The sequence below is a fragment of the Sphaerodactylus townsendi genome, linkage group LG08 (assembly GCF_021028975.2).
Source record: "Sphaerodactylus townsendi isolate TG3544 linkage group LG08, MPM_Stown_v2.3, whole genome shotgun sequence".
In the NCBI taxonomy this organism is placed as follows: Eukaryota; Metazoa; Chordata; class Lepidosauria; order Squamata; family Sphaerodactylidae; genus Sphaerodactylus; species Sphaerodactylus townsendi.
Genome location: NC_059432.1, coordinates 34020453 through 34048218, shown reverse-complemented (window position 1 = coordinate 34048218; position 27766 = coordinate 34020453). Strand labels below are relative to the sequence as shown.

At 42.7% G+C, this 27766-nt stretch overlaps 1 protein-coding gene across 2 annotated transcripts; it reads right to left on the bottom strand.

Moving 5' to 3' along the window:
• Positions 1–1649: 1649 nt before the first annotated feature.
• FAS (Fas cell surface death receptor) lies at positions 1650–26739 on the bottom strand. 2 transcript variants are annotated; one of them, XM_048506258.1, is made up of 9 exons: positions 26620–26739; positions 18994–19159; positions 16872–17006; positions 11932–12043; positions 10201–10262; positions 6034–6108; positions 4773–4828; positions 4006–4030; positions 1650–2788 (listed from the first exon to the last, which is right to left on the bottom strand). In XM_048506258.1, exons 1-9 carry the CDS (start codon positions 26662–26664, stop codon positions 2445–2447), a joined length of 1020 nt encoding a protein of 339 aa, XP_048362215.1. In that variant the 5' UTR covers positions 26665–26739; the 3' UTR covers positions 1650–2444. The 2 variants fall into 2 exon arrangements, with proteins under 2 accessions (XP_048362215.1, XP_048362216.1); XM_048506259.1 differs by lacking the exons at positions 10201–10262; positions 11932–12043.
• Between the last annotated feature and the right edge of the window lie 1027 nt (positions 26740–27766).

Sequence of the window (27766 nt, the reverse complement as noted above, 5' to 3'; positions counted from 1 at the left end):
TTATTTATTTTATTCTATTCACAGGCCACCCTTCCCCGTAAGGGCTCAGCTTACAACAGTAAAATATATGATATAAATCAGTATCAATATCCTAGCGCCATTAATCTCCTTGAAGGGACAGACAGAATTATACCCCCATAAAAGTCACATTCACAAACGGTAGGGGAGAGATACTGTTATTGCCTCATTTGTAGGCCTTGGTGGAACAGTTCTGTCTTGTGAAATTGTGCAAAATTTCACAGGGCCTGCGGGTCACTTGACAAAGTATTCCATAGGGCTGGGGCCACAGCCGAAAAGACTCTGGTACTGGTTGAGGGCAGTCAAACAGCTGTCAGGCCAAGGACCAAATATTAGGACTAAACATCAAAACCTTAAGCACATTATAATTCCCCAGCTGAATCAGACCATCTATTCTAGCACCCTGTCCCACACAAAGGCTAACCAGTTCCTTTGGAGGTCTAACAACAGGACATAGATGCCAAGGCCTCCCCATGATGTTGCTTCCGGGCACTGAGATTCAGATACTGTCTGCCTCTGAATGTAGAGGTTTCCTTTAATCAGCATGGCTAGTAGATCTATCCCCCATGTTCTGACTAATCTACATTTAAAGACGTCTATGCCTGTGGTCATCACTACATTTCTGGCAATAAATTCCATAATTTAATCACTCACTGTGTGAAGAAGTGTTTCTTTTTGTCCATCCTGAATCTACTGCCCATCTAGCATTTTTGTCAACTCTTCCTATCCTGGGCATAATTGTATAAACGTCTATCATGTCACCCTGTAGTTGTCTCTTTTTTCCTAAACTCTTCTGCCATTCCTCGCAGGGAAAGGGTTCCAACTCCAAGGGCTCTCAAAAGAGAAGATTGTACTGCTCTAGGGGTGTGAAGTCATATATACTGCTGAATTGTGCTCCCAAAGTAAGCTGTGCCAATGACTTAGCTGTGTAAAGCTTAATTTTGGCCAAAGCTACACATAAGCACTCCAAACCATAGTAGGTTGAAGAGATAATCAATGAGAATGGAGGCAACCCTCAAGTTACGTCATGTTCCCTGATACCTTAAAATAATGGTTCTTACATCTGAAAATCTTAAATCTGTAATCCATTACCACCTACCAAGTATGCTCCAGCCCTTGCTGCATATGCTGTCACCTACCCTCAAATTGCAGGCAAGCATGCTTTCAAAGCACTTCTAGCACAAGTGTATGAAGTTCTGTCAAGTCACAGCTGATTTATGGCAACCCCACAGGGTTTTTAAAACAAGAGAAGTTCAGTGGTCCTCTGTCATTGCCTGACTCTGCATAGGCTTAGAGAGTTCTGAGAAAACTGTGACTGTCCGAAGCTCACTCAGCAGGCTTCATGTGGAAGAGTGGGAAATTGAACCTGGTTTTCCAGATTAGAATCCACCACTCTTAAACACTGGACTATGCTGGATCAGGTTATTGGTACCATAAACAGATGTACTGTTACCCAGGGTGGAGATACAGTCTCTCAATAGTGTGGGGAATATTAGCTAAAAGCAGACTGCTTATTAATGTTGCAAGAGGTTGGCTAAAGAATCTTTATTACCAGTGTATATGAGGATCAGTTCTCAGAATAAAATCCACAGAGAGGAATATAATGCAAATTTGACAATCTTTATGGTAGGGATAAGGGGTTCACAAGCATTCAGCAAACATGCACACACAGAGTTCCTAAGATATAGATAGGTTTGAAAATAGATTTGGAACAGAAAAAGGGCATGGGGTAAATGGGTAATATGTCCTGATCATGAAGTGAAGAAGATCCAGGGTTCAGAGCTAAACGACCAGCATCTGGTTTCAGGAGGGTGCAATGTGTTGGGCACAGCAACAAAGACAGAAATGTGTCACTGGTACCAGGCAAAAGTTTTTTTGGAGGGTGGGGGATTTATATGATGAAGGACCACCTCTGAGGGAGTCAGGCCAACCCTTGGGGGATGTCAGGACAACCTCTGGGAGGTGTCTGGATGGATTGTTTGAAAAACAATGGCATGTACTATAAGGTGGTCAAAATAAGTTAGTTGTAGAAGGGAGTACCTGGGTTAAGATAACGAGGGGAGGCAATGACATCAGGAGTCTTCTTATGGATGAAATGAGTATTTGTTTGGCAGCACTACTGTATCATATTGAGAACACATTCTTCCTTAGCTGTACAGCTAAAAATGCGCTGACATGACAAGCAGGCTGACAGCATGAGAACCAGAAAACAATTGTTTTAGGCTGGCCTGGCTTCCTATCTCTGCAATGACAACATCACCTTTTTAGGCTGAAAAATGGGTAGGGGTACCAGAGAAGCCCCCCCCCCCCCCCCCCCCCCCCCGCACCCTATTCCAGGGTGGTATAGTAACAGTACATACAAAGCAGAACACTCACTGCTGGAAACAAATGTAAACATCTCAACTTCAAGAAAGCTGGAATTTTTTTTATCTATGACAACTTTCTTCAAGACTGGCCATGTTTTGATACACTGGCACATTTGCATTGTTCTGTATATGAAGGTCTATTTTTTGTACAATATTTTGAGCAAGGGTGTACTGCTTAAGATCTTTCAGGCTGCTGATTAATGTTCCATAAGCACCTTTGATCCCATTTTCCTGGAACCAGGTCTCAAGTAGCTTTATTTTCATCTCAGATGCATCATGTATATTATCCAATTTGATCCTTTCTATGGTAGGGTTTGACAGCCCCCGTTTCCGAACAAACTTCATGACTTGTTCTAAGGTCATTTCCTCTGCGATGTCACTTATGTGAGTCGTCAAGTCGATATCTAGAAAAAAAAGTGACAGAAGGGACAAAGAACTAATCAAACATATATGGCATCACTGTCAACTCAGCAGCAATATTAGAGAAGTAGGAATGTCACATGCTTCCCTCCCACGGCAAGTGATAGTCCCCAGTCAATCAGGGAATTCCTGGTATTAGATTTGTGATTTTGCCAGTTTTTCTGAGTTCAGTTTGAACCAGGCACTCTCAGGGAAGGAAAGTTAGAAAAGGCTCTCTGTTTTCTCAGAAAGGGCAAGTTGGGAAAGGTTTTGTTCTCCCTCAGAAAGGCAGTTACAGAAGATTCCTGAGTCTCTGAACCTACTTGGTGCACACACAGAAGAGCCTTCTTGGTGTGACATAGGAATGGACTATAGATACCAGAGGCGTATCTAGGCAAACTGGACCATATTAAGACAAAAGATTAATATGATCTGAAGAGAAACTAGAGTATTCCAAAATATGATTTGATTGTACAGTCCCACCATATGAATGTCAATCTGAGATTTTACATGGAGGGAGCACAGTAGCTTGAAAATGCTTCCCTCTCATAACAAATCAATAATATATACAGTAACATTCACGCCTCTTCCACACATTCAGAATAATGCACTTTCAATCCACTTTCAATGCACTTTGCAGCTGTGCGAAATAGCAAAATCCACTTGCAAACAATTGTGAAAGTGGATTGAAAGTGCATTATTCTGCATGTGTGGAAGGGCCTCAGTGTCTCACATAAAAGCTTTTCCTCTGAGGTGAAAACTTGTACAGGGTTAGCTTTGTAAACTAAACAAGCAGCTCCATTTGTAAATACTCAGCTGATAGAATCTTGTGAGAGGACCGACAAATAACTGAAAGAGTATGTTTGAATTGATCCCTCAGCTATGAACAAACAGGTTAGCTTATTTTTGAAATAGGTTAATTCCACAACTTTTCATGCTTTCATCTTGGCTCTCTGACAACATGGGTACATGGAAAGAGTTTTCCCAGAAAAGATAGGAACAAATCTGAATGGAAAATTGCTGGGGGGGGGGGGGGATTTACGCTCGTCTTCCCCCCTCCACCTCCCCACAACTGTTCAATGCTGCAAACTTTCATGTTAGTTTTTGCACTAAAATAAACATTGAAAGACCTGCAACTGCTGTGAAACATGTAGTTTGGCCTTAACAGTCAGAAACATACACAAATACTTGCACATTGGAAAAAAAAGACATTTTTCTGTACCTTGGTAAATGGAAGGCTTCAGTTCCTAAGAAAGATAAAGTGAAAAACTGATTAATGAAAAACATTCCACCCAATCCTGTTTCTCACCTTTAATTGCTTTCTGACACTTTTAATTGCTTTCTGACTAGCAACATTAACCTGTTGTCACAAGGACCATCTTTGTGTCATCTTTCACCCCTCTTCTGTGCAGTGTGGAAGATCATGTTTCTTGTCTCCTGACATCATCCCTTCCCGGAATGAAATGAAAGTCTACAAACTTGGAGTAATTCACAGGAGCAGCCTGAGGACACTGCTGAAAGAGCATGTCACCCAGCGCCACAAAGAAGTCCATGCCAAACCCTCTCAACTTGTGTGAGAATTAAACAGAAAAAACACCCTTGATGTGTCATAGCTGGCCAAATCCTGAAGCGATTTGTCAGATTGCTTCATCTTTTCATCAGAACAGCTTTCCCCATATGTGCGGGACCAACCAGTGAACACAGCTGACAAATCAGGCGACTGCTCTGCCATATGGTTAGCTGGGACATGTTCCGATAATGAGCAGTGAATTATAGATATCAGTGTTGCAAGTCTTTGCACTTTAAGTGGATACTGGACTAACATGCAATTCAGAATTGCTGCTTTGTTGTCACTGCATAGTTATTCCAAACAAAAAATAATGATGTTGTCTTGTCAAAGTCTGGCACTGACAATTCTTTCCCATTTATTTTCTTGTTATGTTCCTTGATTACTCAGTGAATTGCATTCATATGGGAAATTATACACACCGCTGTTTCCTGCTCATCCTGGCTTCGTGTCCTTGGCATCCTGTCTTTTTTGTACCCTGCAAGAAGAAAGATCATTGGACATCACACCCACAATAAGCACCTCTCTCTAGCTGCCAGATCGAGGGCTTTGTGTATGGGCCCACATAAGGTGATCCAAGAGTTGAAGCTCATGATATGGGAAATATGCGCTGTGCTATCTTTGCCAAACTGCAGAATTGCCACTTTGAAGTTGTGCATTTTAATACGTTTTGAAGTGTTAATGGGGCAGAATGAATCCATCTTATTCCACCAGATAATTTTCAAGACCATGTATGTTTTCCAGCTCACAAGCCACAAGAAGCTTTTTATTGGATTACATGTACATTTTAAAATTTTGGTTGGGGTTGATACAACTGACAGCAAATGCTCTAGTTTTGGAGTGATTTTTGTGGTCAGTAGTTAGTTTGAGTTATCAGTAGCATTGTTGGGAGGGCAGGGGGTTGTAGCCATTTGCTGTTAGCCATGCTGAAAGGTAACACACATTGGCCAGCAATCGAAGAGGATGGAAGAAGAAGAAGAGCTGGTCTTTATATCTGACTTTTCTCTACTGTAAGGAGTCACAGAGTGGCTTACAATCACCCTACCTTCCCTCGCCTTCCACAACAAGGACTGAGAAAGGTGGGACTGAGAAAGTTCTGAGAGGACTGTGACTAGCCAGCAGGTTTCATGTGGAGGGGTGAATCAAAGCCGGTTCAGTAAATTAGAGTTTGCAACTCTTATGGAGGAGTGGGGAATCAAACCCGGTTCTCCAGATTAGAATCCTCTGCTCTTAACCACCAGGCCATGCTGACTAGAGGACCCCAGTACAGTCGCTGACTTCTCCCTGGCCCTCTCAGCAGTCTCCTCCCACCAGTCCCTGATTGTCATGTAGCTCCTGTGTGGCTCTGCTTCCTAACTGTGCCTACAGTAATGTTGTGGCCACAGCTACAAAGAGATGAGGGCCACCAACCCTGAAAACTCTGTGCCTCTGACGCTGGTAGCCTCCACCAACTTCCCCATCCATGGGCAACCTGCAAACCCCTTCCCCTTCTCCACCTTGCTGAAAGGATGGAATGCCGTGGCATTGGAAAATACCAGAAACTGTCAAAGCAGATTTCAATATCATTTGCCCATAATCATAATAAGCATAATTATGAGGAAAGGGACAAGTTGGAGATTTTTTTAAATTAGATTTTTGAATATAAGATTTCAGACAGTTTTAAGAAAAAGGAAATCAACTTACAATATTTCCATATTATGAATAAAATAGGAAGGAGTATAAGTGGAACAATAATTGCAGCGATCCATCCCAGATTTGCTGTTAAAAGGAAAAGTTCAATAAGTTAGGCAGATAAATATTATTAAGAAATATTCCAAATGCAACTGAGTCACTCTGGAAGTTTGTTTCATAGGTTGCTCTTCTGATACAAAAGCATTTTAAGGAATAGATATGCAAACCAAAACTACTGTTAGAAAGGCATATATTCACTCACAGGGGAGAGAAAAAGTAACATACATCTACAGTGGAATCCTAAGCAGAGTTACAGCCTTCTAAGCCTGCTGAATTCAGTGGACACAGAACAAAACAACTCTGTTTAGGACTGCACAGCCAGAAACCTGTTCATGTGCCTGCTTTGGTCTACAGTAGGAATGTCAAACATGGTTGATTGGTCATGCTGACAGGGGCTGATGGGAATTGTAGTCCATGAACATCTGGAGCACCAGAGTTTGACAACCCTGGTTTACAGCTTTTAGATATACAGTCAAGCCAATCTCATGCGTGACTGATTTGGTTGCCATTCTGCTGTTCATCCAAGGAACTCAAGATGGTGTAAATGGTCCTCCACAATACAACCATGTGAAATAGGCTAGGCCAGTGGTGGCGAACCTATGGCACGCGTGCCAAAGGTGGCACTCAGAGCCCTCTCTGTGGGCACGCGTGCACAGAGTTCATCATGTGGGTGGATGTAAAATGATTGGGTTTCGGGAAGCGAAAGTTTTACTTCCCTCTCCCCCCACACCCCTCCCCCTTCCCCTGCCAGCCCCCCAGTGTGATAATAGTGTAATTATTTCAGGAAGATTATTAGCATTAAACCTAATACCTAAAGCGCGATCCTTTACCTGGGAGTAAGCTCGGTTGCTGGCAATGGGGCTTGCTTCTGAGTAAGCCCTTCTAGGTCGTGATTCACCCATTTGAAGTGTTGCACAGTTGCTTCACCAAGCTTACACCTGAGTAACGCACGCCTCGGAGCCAACCGTTTTTTCTAAACTAAAACCTCAGTATTCAGGTCAAAATTGCTGTATTGGCACTTTGCAATAAGTAAGTGGGTTTTGAGTTGCAATTTGGGCACTCGGTCTCGAAAAGGTTCGCCATCACTGGGCTAGGCTGAGAGATAGTGATAGGCTTAAGGTCATTCAACAAACTATACAGAAAAGTAGAGATTTGCATCAGTCTTCTCAGTTCTAATAAGAACATAAGAACATAAGAACAAGCCAGCTGGATCAGACCAAAGTCCATCTAGTCCAGCTCTCTGCTACTCGCAGTGGCCCACCAGGTGCCTTTGGGAGCTCACATGTAGGATGTGAACGCAATGGCCTTCTGCGGCTGTTGCTCCCGATCACCTGGTCTGTTAAGGCATTTGCAATCTCAGATCAAAGAGGATCAAGATTGGTAGCCATAAATCGACTTCTCCTCCATAAATCTGTCCAAGCCCCTTTTAAAGCTATAAAGGTTTGTGGCCATCACCACCTCCTGTGGCAGCATATTCCAAACACCAATCACACATTGCGTGAAGAAGTGTTTCCTTTTATTAGCCCTAATTCTTCCCCCCAGCATTTTCAATGAATGCCCCCTGGTTCTAGTATTGTGAGAAAGAGAGAAAAATGTCTCTCTGTCAACATTTTCTACCCCATGCATAATTTTGTAGACTTCAATCATATGCAGCACTCTGACTACTACAGCATGCTGCACATCACATGGAAAGTTAATATGCATCAGGAAAGGGTTTGAAACATTCTTCTAGGAAGTTTGATGGTTTTAAATTTGATTTTATTGAGTACCGTATGTTTTAATTTGTTAACTGCCTTAGTGGCCCCTGTAAGGGCAGAACAGCGGGAAATACATTTTGTTAAAAGAATAAACTTTTTTTTAACTTTACAGAACTGATGATTAAGAAGGAAAACTTAAGTTTATGGATGCAGTGGAAAAAGTGAATACAGCAAGATCTCTCTCTGGCTTTCAGATTAGCAGATCTCGACTCACCCAAAAACTACACTAAATTTAGCTCAAAAGAAAGTCTAGTTTCAAAAATTCTACTTTGTTGAACAGCAAATGTTGTGCCCAGGGATGGTCTATTGCTTCATACCCTGTATACCTTCATACCTACGAGACTGCCTTACCCCTTATTTCCTGATTCGACCTCTCTGTTCGGCAGATGTGAAGTTGCTGGTGGTCCCCCACCCCTCTATGATGCAGCTGGCCTCCACCCAGGCCAGGGCTTTTACGGCCCTGGCCCCTGCCTGGTGGAACGCTCTTTCTCCGGCTGTTAGGGCCCTGCAGGACCTTGGTAAGTTCTGCAGGGCCTGCAAAACTGAGCTGTTCCACTGGGCTTTTGGAGGGGCTGGCTGCTGAGTCACTGCCCCTCCTGATGCTCTGTGTATCATCTGTCTTCATCTTAAACAGTCTGTCGGTTCCCTCCCAGGGCTTAGAACCAGACGCCATCCATCAAATTATAAGTGGGTTGTATTGTATTGCTGCTACTGATTTTATTGTAATAATTGTTTGTAATTGGGTTATTTGATTTGGGGTTTTTTGTATTTGTATTTTATTGTTTTGTCTGACCTGTACACTGCTCAGAGCCCTTCGGGGGTAGAGCGGTTTATCAAATCAAATGAATGAATAAATGAATGAATGAATGAATGAATGAATGAATGAATGAATGAATGAATGAATGAATGAATGAATGAATGAATGACTATTAAAAGATATTGAAGAGTCAATGACCCTTCCTGGCGTAGACAATAACTCAGTAAGGAGTCTCCTGCACATCAAGGGTTCTTGAGAAACATAAACTATTCTGAAAGGCCATGAATTAGATTCTTCCTCCTCCTATAAGAGATAAAGACATTAGCCATGACATGAGTTCATTGTTATGTCATTTTGCAGTGGAAGAAGTTCATATGCAACTTTGCTAGAACGTTGCCTTGAGTCTCACTTAAATGGCAAAATCCCCACCCCAAGACCTTCTTGGCCACCATTTTCTGATCAAGGAACGTATGAAATCCTCTGTGGTAGCTTCATCTGAAGAGCCCTATTCAGGGAGCATTATACTCAGATACAGTGGACTACTAATAGTCCCATCAGCCCCTGCCAGCATGGCCAATTGGCCATGCTGGCAGGGGCTGATGGGAATTGTAGTCCATAACATCTGGAGTGCCAAAGGTTCGCCACCACGGACCTAGGTAAAAGGTTTGCTAAGAATGATGTAGCAATGATGTATTTGAGATGGACATCTGTATGTCTGTATAACCTCTGAACTTTGACTGTAACTTTACTTCCACCTTTGGTCAGTTGCCTATTTTGGCTGCAGCTCACAATAAAAGTTTTTCTGCCTCTCACTCCTGGTGTCAGGTTGATTGGGCTTTGCATAATGCCAGGTCCCCAAGCCCGGACCACTGAAATGTGGTGGAACTGCATGGAATGGCTGGCTGAAAAATGGTGCTTTTTATGTGCTGAAACATTCATATGGATTTAGCTTTCTGTTCCTTGTCTCAGGCTCATTCCGCACATGCAGAATAATGCACTTTCAAACTGCTTTCAGTGTTCTTTGAAGCTGTGTGGAATGGCAAAATCCACTTGCAAACAGTTGTGAAAGTGGTTTGAAAACGCATTATTTTGCATGTGCGGAAGGGGCCTCACAGAAAGAAAGGACCTTGATGTTGAATTAATCCACAGCTACTACCTGGACCTTCTTTGTATTGAAAGGAGGTGGTAGTAATCTCATGGACCAGGAAAAAACAAAACAAAATCAGAAGGTTTGAGTTTTGAAAAATCAATCTATGCGACTCTAAGCAGAATGCAGTTAAAGCCGCTGTGATAGCCCAAGGGATTCTAGAGATACAGGTGTTTTCCTCTTGGCAGCCATTTTGGAAAAATTGGGGGACGGGTCTGATTTTAAAAAAAAACTGATTAGTAGAGGAGAATCCTCAGGAATCACTGAGTAGAATGCAGTTAAAACTGCTGCGATAGCCCAGGGGACTCTTTTTCTACAGTGGAAGCACGCTACTTTAACTTCTCCAAACAACCCAGAACCACATTTTTATCTTTTGGTGGGATACAGTATACAGATCTGAATGCAGGGCTTCCCTGTGATCATACTCTGAGATGTGTTTCAGAGGTTTTGATACTTACTCTTACTTTCACAGACAGTGTCTTTCGTGAGGGTGCATTCTTCTACTATTATGCCTTCACAGCTACGGGGGGGAAAATAGGAAAAGGCACTATTCAAAAATGATGGAAGACTCAGTAGCTTTTAAAGAGAACGTCAAATATCCACCTGTTTACTTATTGACTTTGCTAACATATTTCAAGTCTTCAACTCAGCTGGGTCAAATGCCCTTTATGTTGCACACTCAGGATCAGGGTCCATAAGGACTTTATGCAAGTGGACCCAAAATTAGATGTGTTCCCTCATGAAGTCTCCCAGTCTTTAAGATCTGCCAACAAAAATATTTAAAAAAATTTAAAACACTACTTTTAAAAAAATTAGTGAAGGAGAATAGTAGCTTGTGGAGAAAAAGAATAATTTCCACTCTTTCCTGCCATGCTGTTTTCTCACTGGAAAAAGCCAATCTTAAGCTGCCTTTTATTTCCATGGGGTGGGTGGGTGGGTGGGAGGGTAGGACACAGATGTCTAAAAGCTTTCCTCAACAGAAGGAGAAGCAATTTGCAGGTGGGGGTTTTTTTCCAGGAAGAAATTGGTAAAGGAGCCAATGGTAAAGTTTCCCTCTTTCCCGATGCCATCTTCCTTCTTGATTATGAAATTCCAAATGTTGTTTAAATTAACCTGGAAAGAAATGTACATTTGAACCCTTAAAATAATCTCTTCGATGATGCAAAAATTGGAGAAGGGCCTTCTCAGCAGCTTCCCAAGAGGCTCCTCTTTTGTCATCCTTTTTCCTGTGATCCCAGGCATTTTGTCCTCTAAGCTGTTTATACAAATAAGTATCTTAAACTCTCTATTCTTCCTCTGATTAACATGATTTTTCTATATATAACAGGCCTGAATCTTGAACTTTTCATGAGGTGCTTTTATTCTTTTGCTGTTTGTTTTGTTTGCGAGTGACTTCGTGAGCAGATATTTTTAAGGCCACGTAAACAGATTGCAAGTAAATGCATAAACAGACATCCCGCAGCTCAGAATCTAGCTCAGGCTCTCAGCTGCACAAGCCAAACTGGCATTTATAGCCATAAAGAAAGCATGCCACCTGGTGTTCAGAAATGGGTGTACATTTTTCAATCTCTCTTCCCAACAGGAAAGTGAACAGTGAACATCTTCCACTGTATATATTGATTATAGCTCCCACAGTAGTTATTCAGCAAATGATATTGCACTAAATAATAAACTTTGCGTTGCATCCCATGGAAAATTACTGCTAATGAAAGGAGGAAGTGATTCCCACCAATTCCCCCTCCTGTTTTGGGCTCCTTATGTCACCAATCATGACATTTTTGGAGGTTCCCTGGAGTAAGGCCACTCCACTGAAATGTGGCAGCTGCCTATCCCCTGGCCCATCCTCAGGTGGTTGTCCAGTCCAGTAAAGGTGTTACATGAACCAGTGCATCTGGCAAAGACAAAGTTAGATGACTCTGTACTTGTCTAGATCCAGAAGACTCACAGGACCCAGAAATAGGGTTCAGGAATAATGCAGAGATTGTCAGGAACTACTTAATCTCCCACAGCCAAAGACCGAGGAAAAAAACTTCAGCCCTATTTCTCTCCCAGGGCGAGATTCTGAGATAGAGAGCTAGGGGAAAAGGGAGCAGTCTGAAAGAACTACTGAGAGCTCCCCTCCCTAGCTGAGACCTCAAATGGGAAGTTAATGGGGCATCAGAGCTCAAGGGGCTGTACAGGCAACTTACTCTGAACATGGATCACAGTGGAGCCATTGTTCTCTCAAGAACTGCAAAAGCTTTATGCTTGCACCTGCATTTGCATATCTGAACTGGATACAGGGTTTGTCAACTTCAAGTCCTACAATAAATTGAAATATTTGATTAGATTAGTCTATTTAAAAGGACTTGGCTGCTTCTATTGGGCAGGTTCTGAAGGCTCCAAAGCATCCAACATCCCTCAGGAAAACAAAATATTACCAAGCCTCATGAAGACCTGAGAGACTTGGACACCCATTTAAGTGTCTCAGAGCCCACTAACAGCAAAGGGATGGTAACACATTTAACTTTCTGTGGATTGTGCACACTGTGGCCTGTTTGACTTCATGAGTTTTTTTATGTTCACCACAATTATTTTTACTTCCTATAAATAATTGGGTCAGGTAAATATGGTACAGGCAAATCCTGCTGGAGCAAACACTACTAGGTTATTGACCTGTGGGATGATGCCACCATCCCACACAAGCGTGGTTTTCACACACCCACCATGGGCTTTCCCACCTCACAGAAGGGAGCTAAGATCGTAATTCGGTTCCTTCAGAGGAGGGCGCATTCCAGGCTGTCCCCACAGCAACTGAGCTGGCCCCTGAACCGGAAAGCTAAATGGGTGGGACTATCTTGCGCTCTCGTTTCCTGTTTCCCTCAATCGCGCTCTGTTTCCTCAATCGCGGATTGGCTTTGTGTAAGCACGGGCAGGAAATGGGAGCTTCTTTTTTAACAGTTTTTTATAGTTTACAGTTACATGCATTCTTGTTCGGCCACGACTCTCCATTTCAGCGCATGCCACAAAAAGCTGCCTCGTGGGGATTGGTTGAATGGATGAGGTGTCGCTTCGATAAAGTTTCCCCACTAATCAAGCTTCTGTTGCCGTATTGGACCTTGTTCCGCAGAAAGTGTAGTTCTATAACTATGGACAAGGATGTCGCAGTTCTGGAGGAGGGGGGAAACTGAGACAAAAACAATGTTGAGTTCAGGTGGCAGTGGGGATTCACTGAGGTGAACCTAGGTAGAAACCAGTTCAACTCTGTCAGTGGGGAAAGCCCCCAAGTTTACAGGGTGGTTTCCCATTGCCTTTCACAGTCATCCACACTTTAAATCCAGCAAGCTGGGTACTCATTTTATTGACCTCAAAAGAATGGAGTGTGAGTCACTGGCCCAATTTCAAGCAGCAAGCTTTATGGTAGAGTGGGAATTCAAACCTGGGACTTCCAAATCTCAACAATTTAACCACTGTGCACCATGGAAGCTACACTGATAAGACACTATAAAAAAGCAGCCTTCCCACAGATGTACACATGATTGCAGTAGGATTTATTTCGTGCAATGTTTTGCTCATATGCACATTGCTCTCTCAGATTGGCAGAATAACAATTATACACTGCACCATAGAAATCATGATGTGATCATTTGTATGATCACAACAATACTGCCTTTGAAGGAATATTTTATTAATGTTCACATATCTGCTGAAAATACAGAGGTGGAGAAAATTATAAACAGGTTGCAGGAATGCAAAGAATAAGTAATCCAGGAATATTCATTGCTCTATACAAAATCTAGAAACAAGACACAGATCATGGTGTGTTGTTGAAGGCTTTCATGGCCAGAATCAACTGGCTGTTGTGGGTTTTTCAAGCTGTGTGGCCATGGTCTGGCAGTTTTTGCTTCTAACACTGGAGTAGTCTTTGCGCCTAATGTTTTGCCTCCATCTGAGGCTGGCATCTTCAAAAGGTTATCATGGTAAGATGTGTTTCTCTCTGCAACACAGTCTTACTGCAACAAACCTCTGAATATGCCAACCATAGATGCTAGTGAAACACGTGGAGCAAAAACTATCAGACCACAGCCATACAGCTTGAAAACGCCTGGTAAATTAACTCAATTTTGGAGAAAAAAACCCACACCATATTATTTAGAACTCCAAAACCCACAGAGAAAACTGTATGAGGATAACTTTATCCTTATGAAACTGCTAAAAATCTTTCTTGTGTTCTAGAACTGGGAAGGAGGCAATTTTACCAAGCAGAATGTAAATCCCTGACCTTTGAAAGAAGTTCCCACAGTTTAAGAGAGCAATAGCTTAATAACAGTTCCATAAGCCATGCTTATCTGTGGCAGCAAAAAGGATACCAAAAACTACTTTTTGGCACCCTAAAGACTAAGGTCCCTTCCACACAGTCAGAATACAGTAACCTGTTTTCCTGTTTTTGCATTCACATGCATCCATATAGGCAGCGAGTGGTGCCCACAGAAACAATCTGGGTTGCTGTCACGCCTTCGCATGGAGACGAGTCTCTTTTTTGTATTTTCTTCCCACTGATGTGCAGCTATGCAGGCATGCACAAATGAACTCCCACAGCCATGTGATGTCTCACAAAATAAGCTTCTGCACCTGTGTTGCTACACCAATGTAAGCCGCGAATTTTTTTAAAAAAAGGAAAACAGAGGCAAATAAAGCGCCTCCTGGTTGCCTGTTTGCTCGTGAGCGGCTGCAACCCAGGATTTTTTAAAACACTCACTAGTAGCGCGATTCTCAGAAAACCCAGTTTGGGGGAAATAACTTGGGGCAGATTTGTTTTAGGGGCGGGATCTGTTTGAAGTTCCCCACCAAAACGAGTTTTTTTACCAACCCAGACCCGTGTTTATTGGCCCATGTGGGCCTAAGACAATTCACATTTATTTCTTTTCTTTTAAATTTAGGACTGAATCATAAATAGATTTTTTTTCCTAGCCTTCACACATGAGTGATGTCCAGATATGTGCAGTATTTGCCTTCAGCAAAATGGGAACAGCATTAAGGCTTCCACAATTTGGTGTACCAGTAATTCAACAGTGCAAAGGGCCTTTTCCTCCACTTACCGCTTAAGGGCTGCCAAGCACTTACCTCAGTGTGAGTGATTTCTGCCACGGGTTTACAGTTCCCCACTGCCCCCACGCTTCTGCACGGCGCAGTCAGAAGTTGCGCCGCTTCTTCAGCTACCAGAAATGACGCCAAGCACTCGAGGGGACACAAGAGCCAGTAGAGTCGGGCGGCTGTGTTGTCGCACGCCTCCGACTCATGGGGAGCTACTGGACCCACTAGATTCATTTGGGGAGAGAAGACATAAGCCAAACGGTAAGTGGGGAAAGGGCCAAATAGAGCTTATACACTCACCTACTTTTTTGGGAAAGATTATCTTTCCCCCCGCCACCCGGCATGCCAGAGTTCAGAATAAAGACTATTAGGCAATCAGATAACAGCAGATGTCTTAAGCATGGTAATACGGATGAATACACAGAAATGTCACAGCCTGTGCCATTTTATTTCTTGCCCCTTTAGACTTTTTGCTTGTCCTTCTTTATACTCTTACATCTGCCCCACTGCTATGAGCAGTAAGAAGCTCTAGAGATGAACACTTATCAGAGTTTATTCCCTTTGGAAGAGAGAGTACTGGAAGCTTAAGGTATATTTATTTAACTTACAAAAGTACAGATGTCACTTAGGTGGAGGCAAAGAGGCATCCTTAAGGGCAGCTGACTCATTACCTCACTTCAGATCCCCAGAAAGAGAGAACCTGCATCCTCAGGGTGTTTCAGCCCAATTCATCAGCATCTGTCCGCTTTTGTCTCTGTGCCTTGTCAATCTCCATGTGCTGAGCTTTCTTTTTTTACCTCACACCTATTTGGCCCCTGTCCAACTAGGTGGAAAGACAAACTCTTCCAGGTTTTCCTGGCATCAGAATAAAACAATTTCCCAACAATTAAGAGCCACTGAATAATCTCTCTCTCTCTCTTTCTCTTGTTATCAAGCTGCAGCCAATTAATGGTGACTGTGTTAGAGTTTTCAAGGCAAGAGACATTGGTTGAGTCCCTTACTCTACCATCTTAGGTAGGCTGTTGGTTTCAGAATACAAACTTTAATCCAGGGTTTGAGGGACAACTCTCCCCATTGCTTTGCATGGCAGATTCCATTTCATTGCCTCTCCTCGCTAATCCGGGTCTGGCAGGGACCTGGTTGCAAGTGGCATAGATCCCATTAACACGGTTCAGAGCTGATCCGAGGGAAGGGATGCCGAGGGTTGAAACCCTGACTCGCTTTCCCGCTCTGGAGTGTGATTCGCGGTAATCCAATCAGCGCTGGGCGATGCCGCTACAAGAGTCTTCTCCTCTTGGTTTCACCCTCGCTTTTGCATCGGGCTACAGAAGGGGATGCAAACGTTAAACAGTCAAATGTGTAACTTTGAATAATTAATGGTTTACACAGGTAACGATTAACTGTTTGAACAGTTAAATGTTAAACTTTTACATGTTGGGTTTTTTTTATCACGGCCCTACAGTGTACGTTTCTGAGTGGGAAAAGGTCCCACCCCATCAAGGCACGCCAGCCAATCAGCTCGCCTGATAGTCGGAATTGCTAAGAGTCCTGCAACCAGGTGTGTCTGCTGTGTGCTCGCTGTGGTGGGGAGGGAGAAACTCCGATGAAGAGGACATGGTTTCACAACAAACAGGTTTGGATCTGCATGCAAATTTCAAGTGGGGATTCGACCATTCAGAGGTTGTTTACAATTGTCCCTGTGTTCACAGTCTTAGGTCATGAATCTCTTTCTCTAAACTGTGCCTTTAGGTCATGAATCTCTTTCTCTAAACTGAAATAGTGTCATTCGAGTGCAAGCTACGGTACATGTGGAGTTTTCCATGCCTGGGGTGGTTTTGCCTGTTGCTTTTTATATCTCACTTTTTTCTACCATAAGGAATTCAAAGTGGATTACAATTGCCTGCCCCCCTCCCCCACAACAGGCCCCCTGTGCTCATCGCCAGGCACATCACATACTTCAGTCTAATTTATGGCCCCCTGTTGCAGACTGATCGTCTTAACATGTTTTCCCCTGTATCTGAAGTTGTAATTGAAAAATGATCAGTTTCAAACATACCATGCGCTGCATCACAAGAACTGCACCGTTGGCATTTGGAGAGGTAGTTGTAATCTTCTGTGTACTCTTTTCCTTCCACACAATTTTTGCAAATTGTTTTACTGGATGCTGTGCAGTCTTTCTCTTTAATATAGCCTGCAAATAAAGTTAACAGACCAGTCAGGGGTCAGTATCTTATGATCCTATTAGATATCTCAGATTTCCTGAATTATTCTTACTCTGCCAGACCTTTTAAGAATGATTTTAGAAAGAATGTTACCCAAATGCTGCTGGGGCTTAAATTAGTATCTATCTCTATATAGAGAAGTAGACAGATATCTAACGGAATAAAACTCTAGAGCCTTGGGTGGCGCACTACGACACCTTTTGTGAGCGTTTGATCATATTTCCTATCAGTTCCTCGCCAGCATGACCAATTGGCCATGCTGGCAGGGGCTGACGGGAATTGTAGTCCATGAACATCTGAGTGCCACAGGTTCACCACTTCACTGCCTTCTAGAGCCTTCTTTTTCAGTGATCTTATAATGAATAAACCCTGAGCCAGTAGGATTAAACACTATCATCTGGGGAAATTTAATGTTTATGGTGATTTTCTGGCAAATGATGACATTGCACCACTCATAGCCTGTGCAATCCCAGCTGTTTTTAAAAATCCTCTCTCCCACCACTTTCCACAGCATGCTATTGGTAAGCCATTGTCTTCACAGAATCCATTCTAAAAGATGATCAGGATATTGGATACAAAGTATTTGAGGCATCGACTTATTCAGAAACATCAATAAATGTTTGATTCCTTGAGCATTTTAGAGTTTCTTTTGTCTAATATAAAGCACAGCAGAATTAATGCTTCTTCTTTTCTAAATCATCCACAAAATTATGGATTTACCTTCCCAAGGAGATCTCTATCATGGTTTTCTGCCAGTGTGTGAAGATCTATCTGACATTCCTTCACAGACCCTCCTTCCTGCGTGTGCGTTTTAAATAAATAAATAACATCACCTATTTGTTTTATTTTCTGTTTCAGATGTAGTTGGCGATTACAAAACTATACAAGCCCTTCTTGATGCTCAAAGGAGGTGTGTCAGTTCCTCTCTGCCTGCTGAGGAAATCAGCTACTTCCCAACAACATCTTGAGTTGAGAGCTCAGGAGCTCTCATGTTTCCAGAAGCTAAATCAACAAGTTGTTCTTCCAAATAATATTTAGCTCATGATATTCACAGGTATAGCCTGAGATAATGTGGATAGATTTGAAGGAACTATCTCTAGGAGAGCTACATTACATTAAGTGAATTAAAATACATCACAGGAGACATGCTACAGACTGTTTCTCTCAAAAGATACTCTCCCTAATAGGATCAAGAAGTAATTGCAAATAACTCTTTCCAATGAACAAGACAAGTGAGTTGCATGCAGGAAACCTTAGAACCGTGGTGGCGAACCTTTGGCACTCCAGATGTTATGGACTACAATTCCCATCAGCCCCTGCCAGCATGGCCAATTGGCAGGGGCTGATGGGAATGTAGAACCATAGCACGATCTGAGTGCCAGAGGTCTACACCTCTACTGCCTTGTAGCTGCCACAGAATATAACCAGGGGAAGAACTCGATTTGGGTACTTGTAGGTAGATACTGAGAATCAGACAATAAAAGGCTGAGATGGAGTCAGCATATGCACTTGAGACTTGATAACTACCTCGCAAGATGATATTGGTTATTGGCTACCTTCCTGCTATCACTGCACCAGTGCAAACTCTCTAAAGCAAATGGTGCAGGAATTGTCTGTAAACACAAATATGCAAATTTGATCCTACAATCAGGACGGTCCACACATGCTCAATCCATGTTAGGATTTGAATGTGCATCCTCTTCCATGTTCTGCTCCAATTAGATGGGCTGGATTGGGTTGAAGGAGCAATGACTTAATTGTTCCAGGCAGCAAGGAGAGCCCGTTTCCTCTTTTCCAAAACATCTGCCCCCGTGAGAACCATTTTGTCCTTTTCCACAAAAGACGGTGAAAAATCACCACTTTCCAGAGATCATAAATATTAATGAAACATACTCTTCTATTTCACCCCTGCACTATTTTTGATCACCTCTTTCGCCAACTTACAACAATACCTACCGGGCTCACAATGGTCACAACAGTTATCTCCTGATTGGTGCTTGCCCTCTGGACATACATGTCGTTTAGAAATATTTTTCATTGCAGCAAATTTATTATATACTCCTTGTATCACAGGATCGGCATCTTTGTCAGGAGGTGGTCCAGCAGCAATTAATTCCAGAGCCTGTGGAAGTGGAAACAGAGAAAATCAATGTAACATGCTGAATGCTGATGTGTGTTGCTCATTCATGTCACCGAAATAGTGCACTAGGAATACATTGCTAGGAAGTCTATTGCTACTGACATGATTTTTACCAAGCAGGACCCAGAGGGGAAGCAACTGGGAACTGGTTTAGCACTAGCTTTCAACACAAACAGCATGGTGGGGAAATGAGTTATAAAGGCCAACTGAGGCCTATAAGTATAACCAGATGGGAAAGTTTGGGGAACTAGAACTGCATGACAGTAGAAAATGGAATCATTCCTCAGCCAGCAGGGCTAGGTTTTTGGCATATGGACCTGCAGGTCAGGGGATAGGAGAATGGTGAGATGACTCCAATGGTTTTGGGAAAGACTGTGGCTCTCGAGATTGACCCTGAGGAACCTTCTTCCTTGCAAACAGAAGAAGAAGCAGGAATTGGTTGAGCACTACAAGATGTATTGTCGAAGGCTTTGATGGCTGGAATCAACTGGCCATTGTGGGTTTTCTGGGATGTGGCTGTGGTCTGGTAGTTTTTGCTACTAATGCTTCACCCACATCTATGGCTGGCATCTTCAGAGGCATGTCATAGTGAGGTGTGTTTCTCTCCATGGCACAATGTACAGCACTATAAAACCTTAGCAGCAATTCAAGTTAGTTTGGACCCCATTGTATATTTTTTTTATTGATGCGTGCTATCACTGTTTGACATATTAACATATGTGGTATATTGGTTAAATGTACTGTACTAGGATCTGAGAGACTTGAGTTAATATCCCCACTCTGCCATGGAAGCTTGCTGGTTTTGGGTAAGGTTGTGGTTCTTGAAAGTGACCCTGATGAACCTTCTTCCTTGCAAGGGCCAATCACTCGCTCTAACACACCTAACAAGGGTTTTGTGAGGATAAAACTGAAGAGAGGAGAATGCTACAAGCTCCCTTTGGGTTCCTGCACTGGAGAGAAAAATGCAGTATCAATGAATAAATGTTGTTATTCACTTGTGGTTTTTATATTATTATTATTATTATTATTATTATTATTATTATTATTATTATTATTTTATTGATACAAAAACAGTTATACACAGCAAACAAGATCAATATGCTGGATTTTGTATTACATCACATGTCGGACACTTCCCTAGCATCTAGGATTATTATTATTATTATTATTATTATTATTATTATTATTATTATTATTATTATTATTATTATTATTATTATTATTATTATTATTATTATGTTTATAGATCGCCCTCCCCCGGAGGGCTCAGGGCGGTGAACAGCATATAAATAGAGCACATATATCAGATTAAAATCCGTCAAATATCAGTTAATACAGGCTCTAATAAATATAAACCCTACCCCATTAAAATGCAGCATTATTAAAATTAACACAGAAGATGGCGCCTGCTATCATTCCCTCAAACCCCAAAAAAGGGGCGGGCGGTAGGATCCACTTGATATTATAAAGAGAGGGTTATTATAAAGATATTATAAAGGATATTATAAAGGATATTATAAAGAGAGGGCTTATGTATCATAAGCCTTGCTGAATGCCCACACTGTGGAAGAGACAGAGATACACATATTTTACTGTAAATAAATAGAAACTCCATTCCAAAATCTGTCGTAACAGTAGACCCCATTGCAGGGCGGTAGGCAGAGTGTTGCCTGCATTGTTATCATATTACTGACATTTTATAGAGGAAGGGAAATTCATGAACAAATGGCAAGATATGAATGACTGTCTGCTACAAATGAAGAACTGCAGACTTTGCAGAAAGTTTCCATTGAAATATTAAGCTAGAGAAAGAACACTCCTTTACAAACTGCATCATGACTCATGGCATACGTCTGTTCTTCCCCTTGACAGTATGTGCAATTTCATGCCCAGGCAAAGAGCTCCATAATATAATCCGCATGCAGCACGATATTAGGAAGCCTGTTTGTGTGCTATTGCAGGTGTCAGACATACATCTGATGTGGATGAACTTTTGGATCCATTTATATACAATAGAATGCAATTAGAGCTGGGTCAGAGCCTTGAAAGATATCATATTCATCTTTAAAATGCACACATAGCTTTCTGTTCTTCAAATACAGTTAAGGCCAGTAAAAAAGGAGAAATAAAAAACTATTGGAACCCATATCTTAAAATCAGAAGAAGTGATATTCCTCTGATTTCTTGGGCTTGCCGAATAGCCCTGAGTAGTTAGGTAGCATACTGCCTCCATGCTTTTGCCAACTAAATATTTCCCTTACTTTTTAAAGGAAAGAGAAACACTGAGGGAAAATGCTGGGAATCATTGCTGGGAGTCCACCACAGGTGTCCCAGCCTTCTCCTCTGTGCTGACATTGAGGGCCACTATATATTGGATTAAGCCAGCTGATAAGACAAACTACAGAACCTGTAGCAAACCCTCCCATCAGTCAACCATCCAGCTTACCTTAAAAAATAAATAAACAGCCTCTACCCAATTAAACACTTTTTAATGCAAGAGGAAATGGCAGCACTTACAACAATGCATACACACACTGAGTCATTTCCTGTAAATAGGGTTGTTCTTATAAATGTTTAACTACAACACTGCAAATCACCAATCTAGCCACTATAATCCATGCAACAGGTACCTCCAGATTAGACTTCTGCAATTCATTCTATGCAGGACTACCCTTGGGCCTGCTCTAGAAGCACAAGCTAGTCCAGAATGAGGCAGCGATGCCCTGACAGGGACCATGTGGTGGGCACATATACAAGCAGAGGTGGATCTTCCATGGGGCAGTCTGGGAACAAACACCACGGGCAGCTGCTGTTCAGTCACATGGGGGGGGGTGGAACATCACCCCTCACATGGCCACACCCCTTTGTGTGCTGGGAGCAGTGGCACACTAATGGACGGGGCGGCGAGGTGCGACTGGCAGCCCAGCTGGGCGTCCCTGAAGGAAAGCAGGGCCACTGGAGGAAGGCACGATGCCCAGGGGGCTGCAGGCAGGGATTTCCTCCATGCAGGCCCCTCCTCCACCGTCCGCTCATCTGGGGCTCCCCACCAGTAGGGATAAAAGGCGCTGGGGCTGAGAGGCGGCGGGGGAGGCTGAATCAACCTGCTGGCAATCTTCTGTATGATTTTGCTTATAGGAAATAAAAACTAAGTGCCATGTGGCTCTACAGAGTTCCACAAACTGTTGAGTGCACCCACGTGGAACTGCCAGGCATCGGTGAATAGTCTGATCCCTGGAAAGACAAACGTGGACCCAGCATGGCCAACCTGTTTGTATGAGGCAGAATCGGGGGGGGGGGGGGGCTCTTATCATTAGTGGGGAGGGAAAAGGAAAGCCGTGATGCTTCTGGCTTGCCCCCTAGCCTGGCAAAACTGTGTCCTGCCCCTTTGACTGTGGCTTGCTGGGAAGTTATTTACCTCTCTGCGGTGAAATGTTTCACCTGCCGATTTGAACTCATCAAGCCTGTGTTAAAGGAACAGGTATCTTTTTTCTCCCGCTCTCCAGTTTGTTGGCAATCCAAGGCATGAGCTGCTGCTGCCACCTTGGGAGCTGAGATCCTGAAGTCATTTTGGATGGAAGATGTCCTGCCTCCCTGTTTTATAAGGATAAATCTTGACTGATGCAGCTAAATGGAACAGATAGGCAGAATACTGATTCTGCAAATAATAGTAGGAATCTGTGGGTCTACCTTAGTTGAATCGTTGACTTACACTGCAATTTTTTTTACAGTTCTGAAGTGCTTTGAACAGCAACACTCTGAGATGTGCCCTTTTCTTTCCCCCTAGTTTACAGATGCCCACTGGAAAACCTGGGAAGCTCAACCACTGCACTCCAGGAAGAAAACCAGTTGCTTTTCAGCCTGTCATGTAGCTGTTAAAGAAAAACAGTAGCTAATAATTGCTCTGTCCCAGTAGCTGATAATTGCTCTGTGTAGTGGAGCGGAGTGGTTTGAATGTTAAGACTAGATTCTGAGAATCTCAGGCACAAATCCTCTCTGTTGCACAGACACTGGCTAGCCCGATCTCATCAGATTTCCAAAGCTAGGCAGTATCATTAGTAAGTGTGTTATATTGTCAGTATTAAAATTCAATGTGTGCAACTATTCTAAAAAACATGACTTGAAATTTGTCTCTGTCCTTTCCCTCCCTCCCTCCCTCCCTGGCTCTGTGCTGTATTTCCAATGCTGGGGGGCAATTGGGGTGCTGGATATAACACCATAAAACGTTTTTACAGCAGTAATAAAACATTTTGAAAGCATTTTAAGTCCTATGGCACTTAAAACACTTTAAAGTGTTATAACAGCTGTTAAACATTTTGAAAGTATTCTGAAAATGTTGTCAAAAATTTTTATTTCCGCTGTGTGGCATGGACCATTGTTGTGTTCAGATTTGTGGGTTTGGGCATGTTCTATATGTGATGGCGACTTTGAGATGACCTGGTGCAAAAAAATTTAGTTGTTGGGGGGGGAGTGTGGCCACCCATACGGGGTGGGGCAGAAAACTCAGATTTTGCCCCAGGCTCCATTTTCCCTAGCTATACCTCTGTATACAACCTGTGCTCTGCCAGCTACACTGGCTCTGGGTAAAGCACCCAATCAGATTCAAGGTTCTTGTACTAACATACAAAGCCTTCAGTCTGGGATCCACGTACTTTTGCAACCGTTTCTCCTGGGATGTTCTCCAAAGAGCACTTAGTTCTGTGAATAGTGATTTATTGGTGACCTGTAGCCTGAAGGAAGTTTGCTTAGTTTCAACCAGGGTTTTTTTTGGCCCTGGCCCCAGTCTGATGGAACGCTCTGTCCAATGAGACCAGGCCCTGCAGGATCTTATTCAATTCCTCAAGGCCTACAAGACAGAGTTATTCCACCAGGTCTGCAGCTGAGGCAGTTATGATACCATCTGGCCTCCCCTTGGTTCCACAGAGTCCACCATTAATCCTTCAAATAGACTGAATGCTGTTTATTGCCATCTTGTAGTAGTAAAATTGTTATACATTGGAATGCTGTTAAATATTTTATTGTTTATATTTATATTGTTATATGAAAAGGTTGTGAGTCACTGCAAAAGGAGAGAGGCGACATACTAAGTTGAATTATTAACAGTAATGATTTCACAATGTGCTGAGAAATTTTGTTTTTTTGCACCCTGGAATGCACTTTTTTCCATGTGAGATTTTCTAATTTGCCTTCCACAGTCCACGTCTTTGTCTTTGATTTGATTTGCAGGAGACCTGTTACAGAATGCATTTTAGAATATGAAGCAACTGACAATAGTGTTCTAATGTTCCACCTGCCCCCAATTACTGGAGAGCATTTTTGGAGGTTTAAAAAATTGACCATTGATAAATTGGAGTGTAGGACGAGAATCTGGGAGATCCAGGTTCCAATCTTCACTTTGTCACAGAAGATTCCTTGGGCTGGTCACATGCTCTCAGCCTGGGCTCACAAAGTGGTTGTAAGGATGAAATGGTGATAACTATATAAGCCTAAAGAAGTCCCTATTGGTGAAAAAGTGGGCATAAATGAAGTAAATAAAAGAAAGATTGGAAGGTATTTAAACTCCAAGAGAGGAGTTGCATTTTTTTTCCCATGTGAAAAACTCAGTGTTGAGAACTAGCATATTGGAAAGGCTTTCTCCCTGGTGTGCTAACTCATTTCTATGAATGCACATTTAATTAAAAAAAAAACACCTCCTGTCCAAAGATTATGTGATTTAGATAAATAAGTGTGAATACTTTCAGTAAAAAAGTAGTCAAAGGTACTTTTCCCCCTGCAGCAGATGTATAAGCTGACTACCTCTTGGAATTCCCCTGTGCTGAATTTGTAAAGCAATCTATATATATAAAAATCTAACAGTGTGTTTGTCCCTGATGGGGTCCCTCAGAAGCTGCTGGACGGATTGCCCCCAAATTTTCACAGGACATCCCTCCCTGTTGCTGGCAGGTACTCGGACCTTCAAACCGCCAAAAGTCCATACCTGAGCCAGGTAAAACATCTTTTTCCTGGCGCACCAGCCAATGAAGCTGGCTCAGTTTAACTGTCACCCTTAGAATGTTCGTGCAGCCTGTCTGTCTGTGGCCTGAGGGCTTAGAATGTTCGCTCAGGTGGGCAGAGATGAGCAGTGAAAGCAGTAAATAGGTAATACTGGTAGGTAATACGAGTGGAAGTGAAACACATACACACTTTGCCATGTGAGACGTCAGGTGGGGTTCCCCCCCCCTCACACGCAGGTAACTTTCACTCTCTGTGCCTCACCCACTGCTACCACACAACACACATACTCTCATCCACATCCAGCTCATCCTCACACACCTCACTCTGCCCTCCCTCACATCCAACACCCACTTCCCCACTTCCTCCACCCACACATTCGCCACAGCTCTCTTTTTTACCTAAAAGCTGAAAGCTGGAGTTTGCCTCTTTCTTCCTAGGAAAATCCATGGGTGGTGGGGGGCTAACCAACACTACCAGCTCCGGCCTTCTCTTTGCACATGGCCCTTTAAGAACCCAGGGAGCTGAGCCTCGATCTGAGCCGCCTCCACCACCCTGCCTCTGCTGCCTGACTGGGATAGCCTCCTTGCTCCCCAGTTCTGCCTTTTACCCAAGCCAGGACTGTGCATGTCAACCAGCCTCATGGACAAGCAGGATTCAGACTCTAGGACAGTTCCATTGTGGAATGGAAAGGGTAACCTTATATTAAAAACACAAGGCACCACCATATAACAATGTGAATTGAAAAGGGAAAGAGGGATTCCATTTGACCACCCCAAAAGGCTATGCTGGGGATCATTGGACCTGCATGGACATCTGTGTGGGTTGCGGACTGTGATGAGAAGGACAATTGCCACAGCAACGCGTGGCTGGGTCCCGCTAGTATTTTTTTTAAAAAAAGGGTTTGATATCCAATCACCAAGTCAGTGCCTCTTGCCCTGCCCAGTCAAGAGAGGACTGAGAGGAGTCAGAATATAGATGGCTCCCACTCAAACTAGCAGCTACATTTCCTTTCTGGGAAAAAAGCAACTACACTCATCGCAACATGTCCACATAAAGTACTGGGAGTTATATCAAGTCTCTCAGTCATTTGAAACAACAACAACAACAACCCTGTTATATTTGCACCTTGGGCGAATTCTCTAGAGAGGCTGCATCTGCTTTACAGTCTTGCAAAGCCAAAATAGGCTCTCCTGATGACAGATTCTGACAGTCTCTCCCCAGACGTGCTACATTTTCAAACCCACGCTTCTACACCAGTTTCCCATTTCGCTGCAAGCACCAAGACCAAGAGAGATCAGCTACTGTTTTAAGTTAACAGCCCTTCCTGGCGTTTATCTGATCGCCCCGCGCTTCTCAACAACCTTCCCAGGAAACTCAAGTGCTGTGAATTAAATTGCCCTTGAGTCTGAGTGGTTCGGAGGGAATGGAGCTCCGGAAAGAAATATACTTACAGGAAACAAGACGAGAACGTGGAAGAGGAGCAGCGGCTGCTTCATCTTGCCTTAAGGACAGCTCGCTAGCAGAAGTTTAGCGAAAGTGAAAGGTTGACACTCCGGGTCTGTTCCCTCCCCTTTGGGAGGTGAGCAATGTGAACAGGCAGCAAACGAGAAGCTCCTCCAAGATAGGAAAGTTCTCCCTCTTGATTGGACAACTGTACTATCCCGTTAGGTTTTTAATTTTGAATTTAAAACTTTATTCCAATTTACAAAATAAACATAGGCTTCTCCATACAACACAGACTTTCATACACTTACAGTTTCTATGCAGCTTACTGTCCAAATTTACATGTAAAAAATTGCAGTACTCTGTCTTTTCAATATATCTTCATACTGTTCCCTCCACTGAGTGAATCGTGTTTGCAATGAGACAAGAACGGCCAAAGGTGCGTAGGTTTTCTCAAAGGCAGTGTGTAATGTAAAACAATTAACCTACACAACTCCATTAGTGTAATATACAGGAGACAGTGGTAACTGATAGGTTGGGTGGTTTTGGAAAAGAAAGAAAAGTAGAGCAGTGGTGGTGAATATGACAGGTGAAGGGGACGAAGACTTTTGAATATGAAGCACCATAGAAAATCTGAATTTCTACGCATCTCTTTCTGATTATCGGAAAGAGGGCAGATGAAGAATGTTCATTCCCTGATGATTTCTCGTTTGACCCAACAAGGGACTTCTTGTGCCATCTTTGGGGATGGGTCCAACATTCTCCTAATTACAACTTTGTGTCTTGGTTCTATACTGTCTGGCCTTGATTCTAAAATGGAACTGATGAAAGAAGAATTCTCCCCTGTTTTGATTTTTTAAAAAACATTCTGAGTGTTTTTATTTCTGCATTTTGTATCTGTGTGGTTTGCCTCAGCTTTCATTTTCTTGGCTGCACTCTTGGTTTTTTTAAACTTTCTGCATTTTACCAGTACTCACAAGTGCATTGATAAAACACAACAAAGAACCAGTTTTCATGTGGCTATATGTACTATTTCACCAAGACATTCAGGATGTGCTTTTAATGCGATCACTGTTATTTTTAAGTTGCTCAATTATCTGAATTTTTTTTTTGGCAGGCTGGGTTTTCTAATTAATATCTTTTTATGAATTTGGT

Coding starts and splice junctions, on each gene's coding strand:
- FAS (XM_048506258.1), bottom strand. CDS start 26,664: ATGAAGCAGCCGCTGCTCCTCTTCCACGTTCTCGTCTTGTTTCCT. Junction 10,263..11,931: donor CACTGTGATCCATGTTCAGA/GTAAGTTGCCTG, acceptor TCCCCCCCGTAG/CTGTGAAGGCATAATAGTAG. Junction 4,829..6,033: donor ATTCATAATATGGAAATATT/GTAAGTTGATTT, acceptor TTCTTCTTGCAG/GGTACAAAAAAGACAGGATG.